The 22,789-nt window shown below is 48.2% G+C and overlaps 2 protein-coding genes and 1 long non-coding RNA gene across 3 annotated transcripts; all 3 read left to right on the forward strand.

Moving 5' to 3' along the window:
* The first annotated feature begins 1,577 nt into the window (after positions 1 to 1,577).
* On the forward strand, positions 1,578 to 8,448 carry LOC310670484 (uncharacterized protein). The gene is made up of 6 exons (XM_083425908.1): positions 1,578 to 1,602; positions 2,693 to 3,154; positions 3,874 to 4,003; positions 4,639 to 4,724; positions 4,829 to 4,874; positions 6,886 to 8,448. Exons 2-6 carry the CDS (start codon positions 2,717 to 2,719, stop codon positions 7,779 to 7,781), a joined length of 1,596 nt encoding a protein of 531 aa, XP_083282034.1. The 5' UTR covers positions 1,578 to 1,602; positions 2,693 to 2,716; the 3' UTR covers positions 7,782 to 8,448.
* Positions 8,449 to 8,771: 323 nt separating this feature from the next.
* Positions 8,772 to 17,532, forward strand: LOC310670238 (uncharacterized protein). Its single transcript, XM_083425195.1, has 4 exons — positions 8,772 to 9,113; positions 11,282 to 11,406; positions 13,552 to 13,647; positions 14,081 to 17,532. Exons 1-4 carry the CDS (start codon positions 9,049 to 9,051, stop codon positions 15,976 to 15,978), a joined length of 2,184 nt encoding a protein of 727 aa, XP_083281321.1. The 5' UTR covers positions 8,772 to 9,048; the 3' UTR covers positions 15,979 to 17,532.
* A 1,523-nt stretch (positions 17,533 to 19,055) lies between these two features.
* Positions 19,056 to 20,776, forward strand: LOC310671131. Its single transcript, XR_014507814.1, has 2 exons — positions 19,056 to 19,185; positions 20,098 to 20,776. It is a non-coding gene; the product is annotated as an uncharacterized lncRNA (long non-coding RNA).
* The last annotated feature ends 2,013 nt before the right edge of the window (positions 20,777 to 22,789 follow it).

The raw sequence follows: 22,789 nt of genomic DNA on the forward strand, positions 1-22,789 counted from the left end.
GGAGCTGGGCTGTGGGTCCTTGCCTGCCTCAGCCTCCTAGAGCACCCGCCCACCGCTCCCCATGCCTCGGAGCTGGCCGAGTTCGTGGAGACAGGGGCCCCTTTGTCTCTGGTTACAGGTCCTGCTTCTCTGGTTCCTGGGCACTGACTCTCAGCCCTCCGCCATCCTCTGCCGCCCTGTGAGTACATTCCAGCCACCCCACCCACCTCCCCTCCACCTTGCCCTGCTGTGTGCCAGTTGTGGCTACACCCCTTCCTCCTCCCTGTCGTCCTGCCAATTCAGGAACACTCGTCCACTGTGAAGCTCACTTTGGGTGGCTTGGGGCCAACCCCTGCTTCTCAACCTAACCAACCTCGCAGGGTTGTTGCAGAGATAAAATAGGGGAAGGGAAAGCAGGTGCGCAGCCTCAAACTCCTTGGAGGGAAAGCGGGATAGAAATATAAGATTTGGGAAAGTGGGATAGAAATGCGGCAGCCAGACTGGTGACTGGGAGCAGCCGCCGAGACCACACAACACCGGTCTTGAAAGACTTGCATTGGCTCCCAGTACGTTTCCCAGCACAATTCAAAGTGTTGGTGCTGACCTTTAAAGCCCTAAACTGCCTCGGCCCAGTATACCTGAAGGAGCGTCTCCACCCCCATCATTCTGCCCGGACGCCGAGGGCCTTCTGGCAGTTCCCTCACTGTGAGAAGTAAAGGTTACAGGGAACCAGGCAGAGGGCCTTCTCGGTAGTGGCGCCCGCCCTGTGGAACGCCCTCCCATCAGATGTCAAAGAGAACAACAACTACCAGACTTATAGAAGACATCTGAAGGCAGCCCTGTTTTAGGGAAGCTTTTAATGTTTGATGGATTACTCTATTTTAATATTTTGTTGGAAGCAGCACAGAGTGGCTGGGGAAAACCCAGCCAGATGGGCAAGGTATAAAATTATTATTATTATTATTATTATTATTATTATTATTATTATTAACTGGCATGATGCAAATTGAATAAAGGGGATGGGGAGGAAAGAGGGAAATAAGCAAAATGTTTGCCCCTCCAGCACTCAGTCTCACCATGACACCTGACACAGTCCAGATGTTTCGGGCTGCAACTCCCATCCAGGGCACTGGGAGTTGTAGTTCGAAACATCTGGGTGGCGCCAAGTTGGGGAAAGATTGTCATAGTTAATGTTCCAGCTTCTTCCCTCCGGTCAGGAGCAGCTGCAGATTGATTCAGGGGCTGGGTTTGACTCTGCTATGGAAAGCTCCCCCTGCTGATTTTTCTTTCTCAGCTCAAGCTACTGTTAAAGGCACAAAAAGAGCCCAGGCTCCCACCATCTCCACAGTCAGATGACTAACCTACTTCCTTAACAGAAGAGGTGATCCTGGTCAGGTAGGGGGTCGTTTAAGCTTCTCCCCACCAGAGGGCAGTGCATGGGGCTAGAATGAAAGGAGTTTTATTTAAGAGGCTGAACCTCTAGTTAATTATTCCTTCCTTACACCTGGATGCTAGTTTCATGGGATTGTGTGAGAAGGTGGAAGACTTTCCCAGAGCCTCCTGCAGTAGAGAGAGCAGCAGGTGAACACCCTGCTCAGGATTCCTCTGAACTTCTTGCTCCAGGTAAGACTCAATAGAACAAATACAGATAAAAGATTTTGTACCATGGGGCGGGGGGGGGGGACGGGACAGCAACAACAAACTCCTGCCATTTCTTTCTTTCCGTTTGCTCCAGATACTTTATATGATGAGAAATTAATTCACTCGCCCTGTTTCCAAAGCTTACGCTTGTTTATGCAGGTCAGAAATAATGCACTCAGGGCTAGAGGAAAGCTGTACATCTGTGCCCCTCTATTTAGGAGATTTATAAACCACTTGATCAAAGAGCTCCCCAAGCGCTATACAAATCAAATGGTTGGGAGCCAGCACTGCTAAAATCCATAGACTAATTTAAAACCAAGTGGGCTTAATAAAGCCATTGCCATTTAAAGCAAAAAATCAAATCAAATAAACTTAATAAACTTAATAAAACACAGAATCCATAGCTTCATTACCCACCAACTTTTTTCCCTCCCCCTCCTTGCTAATAGTAAACTATTAGGCTGAGGCAGAGTTCTGGAGAACCTGAAAACTTGACCGTTATTTTGTGACATTTTGGCTGGTCTAAATACTGATTTTGAAGTAGGGGCCGCAAGATTCTTTATCTCTCTTAATGCAAAGTAAAACGCTGTGATCCTTTACATCTCCTGGCACAACCGGGTAGTCATGGCAGTTATCTGCCTCCCATACATTGCCTCCCCTCCTTAGAGGCACTCCCCTTAAGGCAATAAGAAGCAAAGGGAACTAAATGGCCGTTCAGACAATGCATTATAAAGTGAGTATCTTCAATTGTTATGCAAATTGTGCAGCACAGGAGTTCAGCCATTTGCCTTTGGAAAGCTATGTATCTGTTGACCTCTCCTTTTCATAAGAGAACAATGTCCTTCAGGTGAAGGGCTGAGGTCAAGACAGGAATAAAAAACAGATTTTTACACACACTCGCTTTTTAAAATGTATTTATTAAGGACATTTATATACCGCTTCATCCTTCAAAGAATGGAAGATAGCAGTTAGCGTTTCTGGGGAACTGAGGTAAATTTATGATTGTGAATATTGTGTCACACACTGGGATTTCAGGAGGACTTCAAGACACTCTGTAATCTCTATTTCATAGGATAGGACTTTCCTTGGGACAACAATGGCTCTAGCTGGGCCTCTGAGCAGCCAGATTTTCCTTCCAGCCTCTCTGTTCCCTGGAAGGTTTCCTTGGTCCCGTCCCCCATCCAAGATGGCGGACCAAGTTGGCACTCCTGCGGAGACTAAGGCGTTGTGTCTGGCCAGCCAGGAATCTCATCGGCAGATGTTCCGCCAGAGCATTGTCCCGCATGGAGAAACTCCTCTGGGGACGCTGTCCCGCCTGAGCGATGCTGCTCATCGATGGCTGCGCCCTCAAGAACGCACCAAGGAACAGATTGTGGACATGATCGTCCTGGAACAATTCTTGTCTCTGCTTCCAGAGGAGATGCAAGTTTGCCTGAGAACTAGAGGACCAAACAGCATCAGCAGCAGCAAAGAGATTGCTCGCATGGTGGAGGCTGCCCTGCAGCAGCGAGAACCAGCTGAAATCGTCGTTGAGGTGAGGAATGCTGAAGGATTTGCGCAATGACTAATTCTGGTTATTCAAAATCTATAATACTGTCTACCTGTATTGGGCTAAGCCAGATGTGAGGAACCTTTGATCCTCCAGATGTTGATGAACTACAACTCCCATCAGCCCCAACAAGCATGACCAGTAGCCAGGGATGATGGAGGTTGTAGTTCTGGAGGGTGGATTTTTCGTTGGGGGGGCAGTACCAATGTGATTGGTCAGTTAGTTATTTCTATTGTTTTACTTGATCTAGGGTGGGCCGTTCCCCCTCCCTCCTTGGCTACACCCATGATCTGGAGCATCTTTTCCCAAACTTGGGTCTTTGGCTGTTTTTGGACTGCAAGTCCCATCATCCCTAGCTAGCAAGACCAGTGGTTAGGGATGATGGGAACTGTAGTCCAAAAAAAACAGCCGGAGACCTGTTTGGGAAACACTGATATGGAGAGTCAAAGGTTCTCCACACCTGGGCTAGACAATGTGGGTCAGAAATTTTGCTCTGGTTAAAGCTGGTGGGAAATGAAAATATTATTTCCTTCTGGCCGCTATAAGCCTCACATAAACTCTCTGCAACACCGCAAGCTCCAGAAATGTGTTCCAACTACAATGACAAAAACCAACCTCTGGTTTTCAAGAATCTGAACTTTGATTCTTTATGGCACTATTGTGACTATACAGCAAACAAATCTTTAGGTGTGAACATTTTTCAGCTGCCAGCGAATTTTGACGAGCCATCGGCGTCCCTTTCCGAAAGTGAGCAGACTTCAGTGAACCCCAGGCAAAAGACCCTTTACTGGAAAGTCATGGAGGAGATTGATGAGAGCGGGTCATCATCATTGGGTAAGAACTCTTGCCTTCCCTTTGTTGCTGGATGCAAACAACTGAGCCAGTGAAGGAGGGCTTGTTGATGCATGCTTTTTAGCAAAGTTGAGGTGTGGATTACATATCATGCATGAAACAATTATTCTTTCTCTCTTATACACATACTCATCAGCGGAGTAACCACTCGCTTTGTCATGTCCCTTAATTGCTAACCACTATGCAACCTGGATTGGACACGGGTGGCGCTGTGGGTTAAACCACAGAGCCCAGGACTTGCCGATCAGAAGGTTGGCGGTTCATATCCCCATGACGGGGTGAGCTACCGTTGCTCAGTCCCTGCTCCTGCCAACCTAGCAGTTCAAAAGCACACCAAAGTGCAAGTAGATAAATAGGTACCACCCCGGCGGGGTGCGCTGCTCTGGTTCGCCAGAAGCGGCTTAGTCATGCTGGCCACATGACCTAGAAGCTGTACACCGGCTCCCTCGGCCAATAAAGTGAGATGAGCGCCGCAACCCCAGAGTCGGTCACAACTGGACCTAACAGTCAGGGGTCCCTTAACCTTTCTGCAACCTGGATTGGAGTCTCCTGAGCCAAAAGGTAGAATTCAGTTGCCTGTGAAGCATTTTTTTTACAGATCACCATTGCTTTTTCAGTGCTTCAGCTGTCAGACAGCAACACATCACAAACAAAAGCTGCCAGTCTTAAGAAGTCTGAAACAGGGATCCTAGCATCTATACAGGTGAGCAAACCTTGAGGAAAAGAGGGAAGGGATTTGGGGGAGGAGATAAATGAGGAATGCAAGGGGTGCTTGTCACTCATTCTCTTTCTTTTTGACCTTAACAGCCTGAATCCATACATCCAGTCTCAACTTGCACTGTTACCAATCCAGGTAAATTATTTTAGTTACTTAGATAGTTATTTAATTTATAAGTCTCCCTTCTGCCCCAGAGAGTCCAGGGCAGCAAACAGATCCTCAATTTAAAAACAAAGCAATGACATTTTGTAATTAAAGCAAGTCTTAAGCTTTGCAAGTTGATGTTAACGGATTTGAATATTGCATATTTATATTGTTAGAACCCACCCTGGGATCTTACAGTGAAGGGTCAGGAAAATAATAAAAATAAAAGACGCATGTGGCGTTCTGGGTTAAACCACAGAGCCTAGGGCTTGCCAATCAGAAGGTTGGCGGTTCGAATCCCTGTGACAGGGTGAGCTCCCGTTGCTCTGTCCCTGCTCCTGCCAACCTAGCAGTTTGAAAGCACGCAGTGCAAGTAGATAAATAGGTACCACTCCAGCAGGAAGGTAAATGGCGTTTCCGTGCACTGCTCTGGTTTGCCAGAAGCAGCTTAGTCATGCTGGCCACATGACCCGGAAGCTGTACACCGGCTCCCTCGGCCAGTAAAGTGAGATGAGCGCCGCAACCCCAGAGTCTGGGCCTAATGGTCAGGGGTCCCTTTAACTTTACCTTATCTTTATATTGTTGGAACCCACTCTGGGATCTTACAGTGAAGAGTCAGGAAAATAATCAAAATAAAAGATAGCACCTATGGCACTCTTTTTGATGCAGAAGAAATGTAAGGCTGTCTTGGCTGCTTCACAAAGGATCAACAGAGGGAGCTAGGAGGGCTCTGAATCATTGGGGGCTGGTCCATTAGGGTGGAGGAGGCACTGCCCCACCAATTACAGCCTGCCCTCCATCACACACACCGCCATGTGTTTGCCTTCAGACTTACAAGGGCAGCAGTGCCTGCCAGCTTCCCCCATTTGAGTTTCCCTTGTAGAACTTAGCATGGAGGAGAATGGGGAGATCCCACTGGAATGAGTTGGCTCCACCTCTCCCTGGCTCCGCCTACTGATCGGACTCCCTGCCTTCCGACCCACCAGCCACCTCTGGCTCAGCAGTATTCCCCTTGTGTTATGTAGGGCCATCTCTTAGTTTTAGAGACTCAGAGGCACCATATTCTGCTCCTTTGTCACTGACGAATGTTGTCTTCAATGCACTGCAAGGGGGACAGTGCATCGGTTGGGGGCACATGTGCTGGGCAGGAGGGCTGAGGTTCAGTCCCTGGAATTTGCAGTTTTAAGGGAAGAGGAAAGGATTCTGCTGGAGGACTTGGAGAGCCACAATGCTCAAAGGGCAAAGTCTTCCATCCTCTTTCCTTGCAGTGACCAAACAGGTGCCCATAAGAAAAGAGGCACACAGGACTTGATTGCAACAGCAATCTCCCCATTTGTGATTCCCGGCAACTGGCCCTCAGAAAGTATATTTCCTCCAACAGTGGAGGCAGAACCTAGCCATTGTTAGCATCAATAGCGCTGTCCTCCATGAATTTCGCTAATCCTCTGAAATATACTCGGAGTCGAGAGTGGATTTCATGCTCTTTATTCAGCTCATAGTGGTGAGGAGGAATGGAAGTTCCCCCAGAATATCTGCTTTATATACATTATTTACACAATGGACCCCACGTGATTCTGCTGTAGGCTAATTCCGGGATTCTCCTGTAGGCCAATCAGGTTGCAGATTCACTTCCACCTGGAGCTGGATTGGGTGGCTCCTGTGAACCAATCAGACTGCTGCATTCTGAATCCTATTGTTCCAGGACCAATCAGACTGCTGCATTTTGGATCCTATTCAACTCAGTACATAACATCCTCTTTTAAAGCTGTCCAGTTTGGTGGCCTTCACTACCTCTTGGCGAGAGCAGATTCCATAGTCTGAACTGTATGTTGTGTGATAAGTACTTTTTTTTTGTCTGTCCTGAAACTCCCAACTTTTAGCTTCGTTGGGTCATAGAATTATAGAATGGGAAGGGACCCTGATGATCATCTAAGCCAACCGCCTGCAATGCCAGAATGTCCAATGGGAGAATGATATTTTGTTGTTGTTGTTGTTGTTCCAGATATCATTACGGTGGAAATAAATTCAGAAAGCAAGTTTTGGCAGGATGATCCTCAAGACGAAGGGAATGAGATTCCTTCCTGGCCTATTAAGGAAGACGAAGATAATGTGAGCTGGTACCGGCCACAGCAAAGCGATCGGCAAGGAAGCCACCCATGGAAGGAAGAGGAAAACGCATTTCATTTTGGAAGCAATTTGGAAGAAAACCACGATCCACAGATCCACTTACAAACCGAACAAGAAGTGGTTGACTACACTTCTACTTGGCCTGGGGAAACATACGCAAGCACATCAGGGTATGAGAAAAGGCACACTGGAGGAAAATCGTCCTACACGTGGCCTGAATGTGAAAAATGGCCCCCCTTCAGCTCTAACTTTGTTGGCCACTCAGAGATCTTCACTGAACTGAATCCCTCTGAAAACACGTTAAGCAATAGTTCAATCCTCTTTAAACATGTTGCCTCTACCGCAAGAGAAAGAGCCTACGCTTGCAAGGATTGTGGGGGAAGTTTCGCTTGCAAATCAAACCTTGATCGGCATCGGATGAGTCACACAGCCAACAGGCCCCACAAATGCCATGAGTGCGGCAAGAGCTTCCAAGCCCGGTCAACTCTTGTGCGTCACCAGAGGATCCACACAGGGGAGAAGCCTTACCAGTGCCCCCATTGCGGCAAGAGCTTCAGAGTGAAATCATCCCTGACCCAGCACCAGAGACTTCACACTGGAGAGAAGCCATTCCAGTGTCCTGATTGCGGGAAAAGATTTAATCAGCGCATGAAACTCGTCTATCACTATAGAACCCACACAGGCGAGCGACCCTATCAGTGCTTCGACTGTGGCAAAGGCTTCATTAAACGTTCAGGTCTTGTTCAACATAATGAGAGAGTCCACTCTTAGGGCAATTGCAAAAATGTCCTCTGTATGGAAGAGCTTTCAAGTCTAGGTTCTTTTTGCATTTTGTGCCTTTTGGCAGATGTGTCTTTTTGCATTTTGTAAATTACTATGTGGTTTGAAAAAGCTTTGATTTGAATGCATCTGCCCGCTTCTTTTTTATGGATCTTTTGTGTGTGTTACAAACCATGTAGGTATTGCATAATAAAAATAATAACAACAATAACAGCAACAATAATTTTATTATGTATACCCCGCCCATCTGGCTGGGTTGCCCCAGCCACTCTGGGCAGCTTACAACACATATGAAAACATCAAGCGTTAAAAACTTCCCTAAACAGGGCTGCCTTCAGATGTCTTCCAAAAGTTTTGTAGTTCTTTATCTCCTTGACATCAGGTGGGAGGGCGTTCCACAGGGCAGGCGCCACTACGAAAAAGGCCCTCTGCCTGGTTCCCTGTAACCTCACTTCTTGCAGTGAGGGAACTGCCAGAAGACCCTCGGAGCTGGACCTCAGGGTCCGAGCTAAAAGACTGGGATGGAGACGCTCCATCAGGTATAAAGGGCCGAAGCGATTTAGGGCTTTAAAAGTCAGCACAGTATTTGGGAGACCACTTTTAACTCTCTTTGGAGGGGAATGATCTGGCTGACGCAAGGAGAGCAGGCGAGGAAGAGGCGTCGCAGGCACGACCACCAGAGGGCTCTGGCTACAGCTGAGGGAGGGGATCTCGTTCCCTGCCTTTCCCAAGCTCTCTATTCTTTCCCACCCAGGATATCAGGGGGCTGAGCTTCCTAGGTCACTCCAGCTGCGGGTTCCCCCGTAGCAACCAGGCAGCCGCGGCTGCTGCTCCTGGCGAAGCACGGCGTTCGGCCGGGCGGCCGACCGGAGGGAGAACTGCCGCTGGCCGGGCTCAGCCTTGTGGCGCAGCCGCGGGCGCCGCTCGCAGCCCTTAACCCTTCAGCAGCCGGAGACTCCAGGTAACCCAGAAGAGATCGGGAAAACGGAGCAGTTGTGTTCAAGGGAGAGACGGAGAGAAAAGAGTCTTTTTCTTGTTTTAAAGCCTCCATTTTAAAGCCTCCGTTTCCAAACGAGGCGCGGTGGTGGTGCTGGTTTTTACGCAGCAAACACAAGGCAAAGGGGGATTTTCCCTCAAGATCAATCTATGCATCTGATCAATAGGGAGAGCAGCGAAGGGGGGCACTTGAAAAACAGCAGACAGGTTTGCGTTTTGGGGCGGGGAGAAACCCTCTTTCCCACAGCTCCCCCACCCGACGATGCGTTTGTGGGGCGAAAAACCCACTTGCAAGAAGCACCGGTTTATTTGGATGCTTGCTCTGGCGTGTGCTGCAAAACGACACAGCGTGTTTTGTTGGGGTGTGGGATTCAGAAACCAAACCGAGCACCACCAGAAAAAAAGGGGGGGGGCTTAGGGGAAACCCTGCAGTTATATCCTTCAGCGTTTTTAAATTTAAACATAGCCCTCAAAGCACAGCCCAAAACACGTCCTTATTTGACAGCAGCATTTCCGCTAGGGATTACATCTCTTTTATTTCAGCACAGGGGTTTTTCTGTTGTTCTTTTGACAGCCACGTGAGAAGGTTGCTCCTTCCTCCTCCCGGCCGGACGTTTTAACAACTTCACAGGTGTGTTAGGGGAGGAAGGTTTTTTTTAAAAAAAATAGTGTCACAAGAAGGCGAGACAGAGAAGATCCTATTTATATTATATTATGTTTGGCTGCCGGGCAGTTAAACGAATCCCTGAGTCCTGACAGGGGAAGAAAAGTGGAAAGGTAATAAGGGATGGTGACAGAAGCAGGTGAGCTTGTACCTGTTTGTGTCATGGAACTGAAGGGGTTCTATCCCCCCATGAGAAAAGAATGAGGATGTATGAGCATGCAGTATATTTATTTATTGCTACCGAGCCCAATTCAAGGTGTTATTATTGGTGTATAAAGCCCTCACTGGGGAGCCAGTGTGGTGTAGTGGTTAAGAGCGGTAGTCTCGTAATCTGGTGAACCGGGTTCGCGTCTCCGCTCCTCCACATGCAGCTGCTGGGTGACCTTGGGCCAGTCACACTTCTTTGAAGTCTCTCAGCCCCACTCACCTCACAGAGTGTTTGTTGTGGGGGAGGAAGGGAAAGGAGAATGTGAGCCGCTTTGAGACTCCTGAAGGGGAGTGATAAAGCGGGATATCAAATCCAAACTCTTCTTCTCAATAGCTTATTAGGAACAGTTGACTTCTGAGCTCACCTGACCCCAAATATGCCCACTTAGCTGCTTCCATCTGCGGAACGGGCACTGCCACAGGCGCCACAGAAATATTCACCCTGCATTAGGTGAATTAGATATTTTAGTGTGGTAGCACCTATACTTTGGAACTCGCTTCTGGTTTGATATCAAGCAACTCCTTCCACTGTGCTCTTTTCGGCACCTGCTAAGGAGTTTTTTTCTTCAGGCAAGGCTACCCAGATTGGTGGGATTTTGATATGTGTTTTTATCTTACAGGCGGATTTTAATTCTTTAAGAAATGTTTTCAGTAGTTGTTTTTACCAAAAACTGTATCGTTTTATTCTGTTTTGGGGTTTTTTTGTTCTTACCATGAAGCAATGTATAACTTTTATGAAATAAGACAAATAAATATATACACCCACCCATTCAAAGGTATTGCTCACCCTCTCACAGCAAAGGCACCTGAGACAGTTTGCAGTAAAATCCAGTCTAAAATGTATATCGTGAAATCAAGTCATCATTTGCTTACTGTTGCCCATAACCTTCAGTTCAGTGCCGGATTTACGTATAAGCTAAACAAGCTATAGCTTAGGGCCCCACTCTCTTGGGGGCCCCCAAAAAATTAAAGGAAAAACATCAACTGGATGTACATTTCCAAAATATAAGAGAAAAAGCAAATGAAATAAAATCTACATACAGCAACAATGTTTTGTGTTGTGTAAGCTCCTATTTGTTATGTGCAAATGGCTTTAGATACCTATTAAAGGTAAAGGGACCCCTGACCATTAGGTCCAGTCGTGGCCGACTCTGGGGTTGCGGCGCTCATCTCGCTTTACTGGCCGAGGGAGCCGGCGTACAACTTCCGGGTCATGTGCCCAGCATGACTAAGCCGCAGAACCAGAGCAGAGCCGTTTACCTTCCCGCCGGAGCAGTACCTATTTATCTACTTGCACTTTGACGTGCTTTCGAACTGCTAGGTTAGCAGGAACAGGGACCAAGCAACGGGAGCTCACCCCGTCGCGGGGATTCAAACCGCTGACCTTCTGATTGGCAAGTCCTAGGCTCTGTGGTTTAACCCACAGCGCCACCCGCGTCCCTCATATAGCATATATTCAACACAAAAAACAGTGACAATTTGTTGTTGACAAGGGACAGCTGGGCATATAAAGGGCCCCATTACCTTCAGTAGCTTAGGGCCTCATGAAACCTAAATCCGGCCCTGCTCCAGTTCTTCCTTTGCCTGGAGTTTGGCCAATGGGACCTGCTGCTTGTTCTTCCAGAGGCTGCGATCTGTCTGAGCTGCGGCTGCTGGTGGCAATGGAGCAGTATGTGCTGCTGGATCCCCGGCAGAAGGCCTTGTACCACGACGTCATGCAGGAGAGCTACGAGACGCTGATGGCACTTGGTAGGACAATCTTGGGTGCCTCCTTCTCTCCTCCACCCATAAACTTTTACAGCGGGAAGCCAGTGACGTGAAGCAGAAAAACCTCCAAAACATTTTTTTTCTTCTACAGAAAGTCTTCTGTTTCATAAGTTCAATCGTGAAAACTAATTACAAATGCAATATTAGGCAATCGTCAAACTGCTCAGCTTTGTTTACTAAATACAAGTAAAATGTGCATGCTAATCGAGATCACTCTCTAGGGCTTTGGAACGTTTTCCGATGCAAGCTGAAAATGGTTCTGATGGAAATTAGCCTTATGCAGATAACCCTAATTTGCATAGGAAAATTCCCCAGGTTATTTTCAAATTCTGATTTCCCCCCGAAAACGCAGATTACAGGGGTGGGGTGGGGGTTCAGGGGGTTGACACACATCTTCACAGAGTCTGTTGCTAAGGGAGTGGCGCCCTCTCTGCATGCCATCTGGGGAGATGAACTCCATTTTGTATACGGGAATGTTCATATTTATATCAGGGTGGCAGCAGGAGTGAGAAGAGATGTGCCAAAATGTCTATGATTTTGTCGCTTGGTGTAATTGCTACTGTCATCTTAAAAGTAAAGGTAAAGGTAAAGGTACCCCTGCCCGTACGGGCCAGTCTTGACAGACTCTAGGGTTGTGCGCCCATCTTACTCAAAGAGGCCAAGGGACAGCGCTGTCTGAAGACACTTCCGGGTCACGTGGCCAGCGTGACATCGCTGCTCTGGCGAGCCAGAGCCGCACACGGAAACGCCGTTTACCTTCCCGCTAGTAAGCGGTCCCTATTTATCTACTTGCACCCAGGGGTGCTTTCGAACTGCTAGGTTGGCAGGCGCTGGGACCGAACGATGGGAGCGCACCCCGCCGCGGGGATTCGAACCGCCGACCTTTCGATCGGCAAGCCCTAGGCACTGAGGCTTTAACCCACAGCGCCACCCGCGTCCCTAAAAGTAAGACATGCTAAATTGGTACAGCAATGTTTTGCAGTACGTTGATTTCTGTTTGTGTGCCAGCTTTCAAGTTACACAGACTCATTCACTGGAGAATTTCCAGTTCTTTGCAGCCATGAGAGCCCAGGCTTCTTTTAAAAGAAAAGGAAAAGAGATGAGACTTTCAGGGATTCTGAACTTGCATAGTGAACACACAAATATGTCATGAGAATAAACAGGTTCAAAGTTCAGTTCCCTGAACATTGACTAAACAGAGAGGGTTTCCACAGTTCAGATCGATATTCTGCTTTCAGTATCGACACTGAGCTCACAATCTTTATATATAAAAAATAATTATTGGTCTCCCTGCTCCTCGCCCAAACATTCTTAGTTTCAGAAGCCGAATATTGGGGTGGGTGGTGGGTTTAGAATCATAGAATCATAGAGTTGGAAGAGACCACAAGGGCCATCGAGTCCAACCCCCTGCCAAGCAGGAAACGCCATCAGAGCACTCCTGACATATGGTTGTCAAGCCTCTGCTTAAAGACCTCCAAAGAAGGAGACTCCACCACACTCCTTGGCAGCAAATTCCACTGTCGAACAGCTCTTACTGTCAGGAAGTTTTTCCTAATGTTTAGGTGGAATCTTCTTTCTTGTAGTTTGGATCCATTGCTCCGTGTCCGCTTCTCTGGAGCAGCAGAAAACAACCTTTCTCCCTCCTCTATGTGACATCCTTTTATATATTTGAACATGGCTATCATATCACCCCTTCACCTCCTCTTCTCCAGGCTAAACATGCCCAGCTCCCTTAGCCGTTCCTCATAAGGCATCGTTTGCAGGCCTTTGACCATTTTGGTTGCCCTCCTCTGGACACGTTCCAGTTTGTCAGTGTCCTTCTTGAACTGTGGTGCCCAGAGCTGGACACAGTACTCCAGGTGAGGTCTGACCAGAGCAGAATACAGTGGCACTATTACTTCCCTTGATCTAGATGCTATACTCCTATTGGGTTTGTTGCTGCTGTTAAAACAACGGGAGTCAACAACGCTTACTGATCTATTTCAAATCACCCATAGATTTAGCAGGAGATCCTGCCCACATTGGCCTAAAAATAGTTGAGATATGGGTGGCGGTGGTTGGTTTATAAGCTGAACTAAAGCTGCATTCCCTCCTCTTCCCCCCACCTCAATCTTTTCAACTGAGAAGAATTTCCACTGTCCAAGCCTGACTTGCTGTCCCGATTGGAACAAGGAGATGAGGCAACAACCTTGGACCTGCAGGACCCGAGTGTCATCCTTCCAGGTGAGTCATGAGCTTTCCTAAAATTATTTGCTGCAGATATTCAGAATAAGCTCTGCCAGTCCTGCCTTCCACGCACTGGGGATGAATCCCACAGGGAGCTTAAAGGCAGAGAGCCAGACTCCATATATTTTGCTCCAGTGCATAGACAGCAGCTGGCAGGCTGGCAGAGGACATGAGAGTGGGGTGCACTGGCAGTCAAGGGGTGGGGGCTCACGGTAGAAAAGGAGAAGTGATATTAGAAGTTGAACATAGTTCCTGAGTACACTTCGGTCCAGCTGCGAGGGCCTTCTGGCGGTTCTCTCACTGCGAGAAGTGTGGTTACAGGGAACCAGGCAGAGGGCCTTCTTGGTAGTGGCGCCTGCCCTGTGGAACCTATATTCAGCCCTATTTGTGTAACTCTGGCTCCTCCTTTTTCCTCTTCCTGTCTCTCCAGCCATCGGTGGCAACATGGAGGAAGAGAATCTTCCTGCACAGAAGGACCCCAAAGAGGTGGAGCCGGCAGCAGAAGACTCCGAGAGTCCCAGGGATGTTGATCTGAGCAGTAGCATCCTGGCTGAGAGCCCCCTGCCCCCCGCTCCGCCTTCATCCCCGCCTCCGCCTCCTGCCGCCCTCCACAACCCCAACAACTGCCTCCAGTGTGGCAAAACCTTCAGCCACAAGTCCGCCTTGGTGAAACACCAGAAGATCCACACAGGAGAGAAGCCCTACGGGTGCGAGGAGTGTGGCAAGGGCTTCATCCAGCGCTCCGACCTGACGATCCACCAGAGAACCCACACGGGGGAGCGGCCGTACCACTGCTCTGACTGCGGGAAGAGCTTCAGCGTCAGCTCCACGCTGCTGACCCACCAGCGGACCCACGCGCCGGGGGGAGAGAAGCCCAACCGCTGCCCCGAGTGCGGGAAGTGCTTCAGCCAGCCGGCGGCCCTGGAGCGGCACCGCAAGAGCCACGCCGGAGAGAAGCCCCATGAGTGCGCCGACTGCGGGAAGAGCTTCGCCTGGAGCTCCCACCTGGAGAGGCACCGGCGGATCCACACCGGCGAGAAGCCCTACAAGTGCCCCGAGTGCGGGCGGGCGTTCGCCTGGAGCTCGCACCTGGATCGCCACAGGCGAACGCACGCTGGGGCGGCTCTGCCTGAGGAGGCGCCGCCCTCAAAATGCGCGGATTGCGGCAAGCGGGTCAACCACATCACTCAGCCTCAGCGCTTCAAGCACAAAGCCACCCAGACCCCTCTGGAGCACGAGGACGCAGAGGTAGCGGAGGAACAGGAGGCTGAGGCCGAGGCGCGGCCCTATCCGTGCACAGTCTGCGGGAAAAGCTTCAGCCAGAGCTCCAACCTGCTCAAACACCAGCGTGTCCACACAGGGGAAAAGCCCTACCAGTGCCCGGAATGTGGGCAGCGGTTTAGCTGGTGCTCCGCCCTCCTCAAGCACCAACGCGCCCACAGCAACAGCAGGCCGCACTCCTGCCCAGAGTGCGCCCGCAGCTTCCGGGACCCTGCCTCTCTGGCCAAACACCAGCTCAGCCACACCGGTGGGAAGCCTCACCAGTGTCCCGACTGCGACAAAAGCTTCGGGTGGAGCTCGCACTTGGAGCGGCATCGGCGTATCCACACCGGGGAGAAGCCCTACGAGTGCGGGGACTGCGGCCGGGGGTTCACGGTGGGCTCCCACTTGGAGAGGCACCGGCGCATCCACACCGGGGCCCGGCCCCACGGCTGCGGGGAGTGCGGCAAGACCTTTGCCGTCGGTGCCACGCTGGCCACCCACCGGCGCCTCCACGACACCAAGGCCAAGCCTCACCGGTGCCCCGAATGCGGGAAAGGGTTCAGCGGCGCGGCGGTGCTTGAGCGTCACCGCCGGTTGCACCGCGGAGAGAAGCCCTACCAGTGCAATGTCTGCGGCAAGGGCTTTGCTTGGAGCTCGCACTTCGACCGCCACCGGCTCTCGCACACCGGAGAGAAGCCCTTTGCGTGCGCCTACTGCGGGAAGTGCTTCGGCCGCAGCTCCCACCGTAACCGGCACCAGCGTGCTCACACGGTCTCCGAAGACCAATGCCCGCCGCAGAGCAACCAAGACGATGCATCGCTGGCAACGGCCGTGCCCGAATGGTGGGAAGGGGACAGCGAAAGGAGGGTCCCGCTGGAGCAGCAGGAAGTCTGGTCGTCTCCACTAGATCCCGTTGGCCCTTTCCCGTGGGTGGCCAAATCTGCTGGTGATGCATGGAGGACCATAGGGGGAAACGGTTTGGGGCAAGAGGCCGAGAGTTTGACAGCCCCTGCCAGAAGCTGGACTCAGCCAGTTGCTCACATGCCCACTACTAACCCCCCTTGATCGATGCTGTGCAAATCTCATTCCCATTTTGCTTCCCCTTCTGCTGTTCACACACAGAAAGACTTAAACACTTCCCCCTTACCCAGAAAACCAACTTAGCTGGTCCGTATCTGCCTTGCCTCCCCACACCTCCATGGGCCAAATGTGACGGGTGAGCAGAGCCCACATCACGTGATGCGGTGCTTTGAAGGCCCAGCACTCAGTTGATTGTTGGCACGTCAAAGCACCACATAGAGCTCTTTGCAAGGGACCCTGTGCTGTGCTTTCAGGTACTGATCTTTGCTGCTTCAGAAGCCGTTTATGGCCCTACCCAGCTGTCTTTTTATGCGCCTGCTTGTGATGTCATATATGACACCTGGTGATTGGCAGGTGGGCGTGGCTTGGCTAAAGTTCCTTACTCCTAGTTAAAGAGCTGAAGTTGGGCTGAGGAGCCAAAGTTGCGTGACACGGGGAAGGAAGTGGGACCCACTGAATTGTTTGCATTGCAAGTTCAGGTTCTGGTTGCCAAGGGGGTCTCATTGGACTCAGCTGTGTCACAGAGTGTGGCAGAGGCTGGAAACCTGTCATGTCCAATTTTCAGAACGACCCTCTCGCTCCACAGATTAAACCACTGGCACCCTAGAATGAAGAAGATCCAAGAGGACACAAGCAAAGAAAAAATAGGAGTACAGTGGTACCTTGGTTCTCAAACTTAATCCATTCTGGAAATCCGTTCCAAAACGAAAGCTTTCCAAAACCAAGGCGCACTTTCCCATAGAAATGCAAAATGAATTAATCCATTCCAGACTTTTAAAAACAACCCCTAAAACAGCAGTTTAACATGAATTTTACTCTCTAACAAGACCATTGATCCATAAAATGAAAGCAATAATCAATGTACTGTATTATAAAATAAATAAGTGTTGCAGATGATTAAAAAAAATTATTTTTTTTAATTCCTTTCCTGCACTGATGATAGCCATTGTTTGGATGGGGGGCTTTTATCCATTTCCGCAGCCACATAATCAGTAAGCTGAACTGGGTTCCACATAGTCACAAAAACAAATTAACCGAAAAAGCCTCAAAAACAAAAAAGCAAAACAAATAGCTAAAACAAAAGTGCCAAACTTAATTCATTCCGGAAGTCCGTTTGACTTCCGAAATGTTCGAAAACCAAGGCGCAGCTTCTGATTGGTGCAGGCGCCCTGGAAACAATAGCCAACATTGGGCGTTTGGCTTCCATAAAATGTTCAAAAACCGGAACACTTACTTGAGGGTTTTCGGTGTTTGGGAACCAAGAGGTTTGAGTACCAAGGCGTTTGAGAACCAAGGTACCACTGTATTGCTAACTGGGTTGTACCACTGAGGGAGGGACCCATCAAAGGGACATGTGCTCCTTACCTTTCCATACCTTGAAAGCACTATGATGTCACTTTAAACAGTCACGGCTTCCCCCAAAGTTTGATTCGGTTTTGAAATACAGTGGTACCTCGGGTTAAGAACAATTCGTTCTGGAGGTCCATTCTTAACCTGAAACTGTACACACACACACACACACACACACACACACACACATATACATATACACACACACATATACACACACATACATACATACATATCAGTTCCAACATACAGCATATCTTCTCATCTTATACAATATTTTAGACTTCCGTCAACACCTCTGATGATTTTCCGTTCTTTATCACTTATTCTGCATTTCTTAATTTCTATATTACATTTAGTTATCCTTAACTAATAATTCTCTTCATAGTCTTTCTTGCAGTATTTCAAATAATCCACTTTACGAAACTTCTTGCAATCCTACTAGCGTAATCTATTCATCACAATTAATTTTCAAATAGTTCATATATTTACTCCAGTAACCTGAAACTGTTCTTAACCTGAGGTACCATTTTAGCTAATGGGGCCTCCCGCTGCCGCTGAGCAATTTCTGTTCTCATCCTGAAGCAAAGTTCTTAACCCGAGGTACTATTTCTGGGTTAGCGGAGTCTGTAACCTGAAGCGTCTGTAATCCGAGGTCCCACTAGATGTGGAATGATGCCTGCAAATGGATATACACACAAAGGTTTTGCGTGAGTGGTTAAAAGAAATTACCCAGAGCAGTGTGTCTGCACGTTGCATGCTGAGAAGCACTATTATTTTTTTAAGAGCATTTTTGTTTTGTTGTTCAGCCCTAGTGGTGTCGGAGAAGTACGTAATTTGGAAATCTGAGAACAGGGAGTAGGTGAAAGCATGGGGTGGAGCCCCAGGTGGTCCAACGATGCTGTGTGTATATTCAGCACCGCTGCAAAAGGTTTGGTTTAGGTGTAGAAATCCCGCCTGATAAATTCAGCTTTCATTTAAAAGCAAGCCAGCGTTCTAGTCCTCATGCTGTGCGGCGATGAGATAGAAGTGGGCATCTTTGCAAGTGACAAGTTTTCCAGGGGTCGGAGGGTGAAGCTGGAGGGTTGTACAACCCCCGTTCCATTGCTGCTGCCCACAAAAAGCAGAAACTGAATATTGTGTAGAACAGGAAGAAGCTTGTGACCCTCCAAATGGTGTTCCATCTCCCATCACTCCTGACCATTGACTGTGATGACAGGCGCCAGTTCAAAACCAGCAATTCAAAATCAGTTCCATGTCAAAGAGAAAAATAACTACCAAACTTTTAGAAGACTTCTAAAGGCAGCCCTGTTTAGGGAAGCTTTTTCTGTTTAATAGATTATTGTATTTTAGTGTTTTGTTGGAAGCCGCCCAGAGTGGCTGGGGAAACCCAGCCAGATGGGTGGGTTATAAATAATAAATTATTATTATTATTATTATTATTATTATTATTATTATTATTATTATGTACCGCGTCACACAAAAGGAGTCCTGAAGCAACTTACAGGAATAACAACCTCTCTCCACCCCCCCTTTTCTTTTTTCTTTTCTTCTCCCCCTAATGCCTCAACAAATGAAATGGATTTGTAAAAATGTTACATGGAAAAACAACAACGAGGCATTACACTTACTTCTGTAAAACAAGAAAACCCTTAATAAAATACCAAGAAATAAAAAATAAGTTGATGGGAGTTGGGAGTTCAACAGCTGAAGAAGCCCAGGTCCCCTATTCCGGATTTTAATTGGGAGCAGCAAGTTTAAGGAATGATTAGCTGAGAGAAAAGATAAAGATAAACTTTGTTTTTAGATCTCTCACACAAAGCAGCCACCAACTAGGAAGAGGTTTATCAACGACATGGATGATGGACTCAAGGGCATCCTGATCAAATTTGCAGATGACACCAAACTGGGAGGGGTGGCTAACACCCCAGAGGACAGGATCACACTTCAAAACGACCTTGACAGATTAGAGAACTGGGCCAAAACAAACAAGATGAATTTTAACAGGGAGAAATGTAAAGTATGGCACTTGGGCAAAAAAAATGAGAGGCACAAATACAAGATGGGTGACACCTGGCTTGAGAGCAGTACATGTGAAAAGGATCTAGGAGTGACCACAAACTTGACATGAGCCAACAGTGTGACTCGGCAGCTAAAAAAGCCAATGCAATTCTGGGCTGCATCAATAGGAGTATAGCATCTAGATCAAGGGAAGTAATAGTGCCACTGTATTCTGCTCTGGTCAGACCTCACCTGGAGTACTGTGTCCAGTTCTGGGCACCACAGTTCAAGAAGGACACTGACAAACTGGAACGTGTCCAGAGGAGGGCAACCAAAATGGTCAAAGGCCTGGAAACGATGCCTTATGAGGAACGGCTAAGGGAGCTGGGCATGTTTAGCCTGGAGAAGAGGAGGTTAAGGGGTGATATGATAGCCATGTTCAAATATATAAAAGGATGTCACATAGAGGAGGGAGAAAGGTTGTTTTCTGCTGCTCCAGAGAAGCGGACACGGAGCAATGGATCCAAACTACAAGAAGATTCCACCTAAACATTAGGAAGAACTTCCTGACAGTAAGAGCTGTTTGACAGTGGAATTTGCTGCCAAGGAGTGTGGTGGAGTCTCCTTCTTTGGAGGTCTTTAAGCAGAGGCTTGACAACCATATGTCAGGAGTGCTCTGATGTTGTTTCCTGCTTGGCAGGGGGTTGGACTCGATGGCCCTTGTGGTCTCTTCCAACTCTATGATTCTATGAGGTTTACTGTCACTCAGGAGGAAAGTGCCTCTGCTACCTGTTCTTGTCACCTGCAGTTTCAACAATGATTTGTGTTTTTAAAAGTGATTTTTTAAAACAACCACCACCACCTGCTGATTTATTATCAGGACACCGTTTGGAAAAAAAAAATTTTTTTTTAGCGTGCCAGTGTGGTGTAATGGTTCGTGTCAGACATGGACCTGAGAGACCAGGGTTCAGATCCCCACTCAGGCATGAAGCTCACTGACCTTGGGCCAGTCGCTTTCTCTCAGCCTACCTTACAGGATCATTGTGAAGCTAAAATGGGGGAGAACCTTGTGTTTCTTGGAGAGGTGGGATAAACCTGTAATAAAATAATGTGAATTGTCCAGCAAATGTGTAATTTTAAGCGTGTCTTCTCAAAAGTATACCTCATTTACATCAATGGGAACTTACTCGCAGGTAAACGTGCATTGGATCGCAACCCAAATCAGCTAATGCGATGGCCCTAACACGCATACTTTACACAGGTCACAGAATCTAGCTGTTCTTGGCAAGAGTTTGGATGACCTTCATGCAAAACTTTAAATACATCTCACTTTAATATTTATTCCTCCAGCCATCTTTCTCGATTCTTCCCCTTACGAACAACTGTTTTAATTCTGAACCTTGAAAGCAGAATAAACGTGTTTGTATGCCAACGTTGCTTGATTTGCAGGATTTTGATTGCAGACTTCTTGGTAGCTGAAACAGATTCAATCTAATAATAATTGAATCTACACAGGTCTGACCCTTACGCCCATGCAAGTCCATGAAATGCAACTCACCCAAGGTTTCTTAGGGTCTAGTGAGTGATGCATAACACCCATTCAGACAGTTCCTGCCCATCTGATCTTATAGACCTCTTTCCTGCCCCCAATCAGCTGCCTTTTGCAAAAGCAGATGATGAAGAGGGAGAAAGGTTGTTTTCTGCTGCTCCAGAGAAGCGGACACGGAGCAATGGATCCAAACTACAAGAAAGATTCCACCTAAACATTAGGAAGAACTTCCTGACAGTAAGAGCTGTCCGGCAGTGGAATTTGCTGCCAAGGAGTGTGGTGGAGTCTCCTTCTTTGGAGGTCTTTAAGCAGAGGCTTGACAACCATATGTCAGAAGTGCTCTGATGGTGTTTCCTGCTTGGCAGGGGGGTGGACTCAATGGCCCTTGTGGTCTCTTCCAACTCTATGATTCTATGAGCATCCCTTTGTGCTTATTGCAAGTGGGAGACCTGTTCCCCTCCAGATGTAGCTATCCTACACAACCATCTTGACCACCAATCCTGCTGGCTGGGGTTGATAGGAGTTGGAAGTTCAACATCTGGAGGACCACATCCCCCATCCCTCCATTAACCCCTTACGAGTGGGACTCTGAGCGTCTTGATTTACTTTGATATGTAGACCTTTGGGTTACGGTAATGGACACAGCCAGGCAGGAAAGGGGAAGAGTTACTATGAATGAAAAAAATGCCTCTGAGCACATTCTACTACAGAGAAGCCCAGCTTGCTTTCTTCACTTCAGCAGCCTGATACAGGTGAAGACCCTGTCATTTTGCTGTACAGCGATTGGAAGTGCTGTATTTTTAATTGCTTCTTTCAGGAGTGCCAACTTGAATAAAATCATGGTGGGGGGGCAGGTAAGCCCCGTTTCGCATAACTGATCATATGACCCAATGTACACACCGTTTAAATTGCAATGCCCATCAACTTTGGAGAGGCCGGCCCCCTCAAATATTTTACTGGGGGGACATGATGAGGGGACCTTGGCCCCTAGGAGTTGGGTTTCTCATCTGTTGTACCCCATTGAATTCAGACTGCACAATACAACAGATAAGAGGCAATTAAAATGAGTATTTAATGCGACGGATGTGCTGCAGCTGGTCTTCAGCCAGATATGCGAAGAACCGCCAGAATGAAGCTGGCAGACCAGTTTGGGAGCAACTGCTTAAGGTCAACACTCTTCAACAGAGGACTCGTCTTCAGCCCAAACCTGCATTTTCAGATGCACTCAGTTTCTTACCATTTATTGGTACGGTCATTGTGCTTCCCTTACTTTGGAGGGAATGAGAATGGCCATCTTTCCCCCCTAACTGTATGTAACCTATTATAGTAACCCACCCTGGCACCTTATGGTATACATTTTATTATACAGTGTTAAGTTCTCGAGTTAAGTACTTAATTCGTTCCGGAGGTCCGTTCTTAACCTGAAACTGTTCTTAACCTGAAGCACCACTTTACCTAATGGGGCCTCCTGCTGCCGCCGCGCCACTGGAGCATGATTTCTATTCTTATCCTGAAGCAAAGTTCTTAAGCTGAAGCACTATTTCTGGGTTAGCGGAGCCTGTAACCTGAAGCGTATGTAACCCGAGGTACCACTGTATAGGTAAAAAAAGGTGAAGGACCCCTGAACGGTTAAGTCCAGTCAAAAGGCAACTATGGGGTTGCAGCGCTCATCTCAATTTCAGGCCAAGGTAGCCGGCGTTTGTCCACAGACAGCTTTCTGGGTCATGTGACCAGAATGACTAAACGGCTTCTGGTGCAATGGGACACAGTGACGGAAGCCAGAGCGCACGGAAACACCGTTTACCTTCCCGCTGCAACAGTACCTATTTATCTACTTGCACTGGTGTGCTTTCGAACTGCTAGGTTGGCAGGAGCTGGGACTGAGCAACGGGAGCT

Source organism: Podarcis tiliguerta (genome assembly GCF_965153285.1).
Source record: "Podarcis tiliguerta genome assembly, chromosome: 2".
NCBI lineage: Eukaryota > Metazoa > Chordata > Lepidosauria > Squamata > Lacertidae > Podarcis > Podarcis tiliguerta.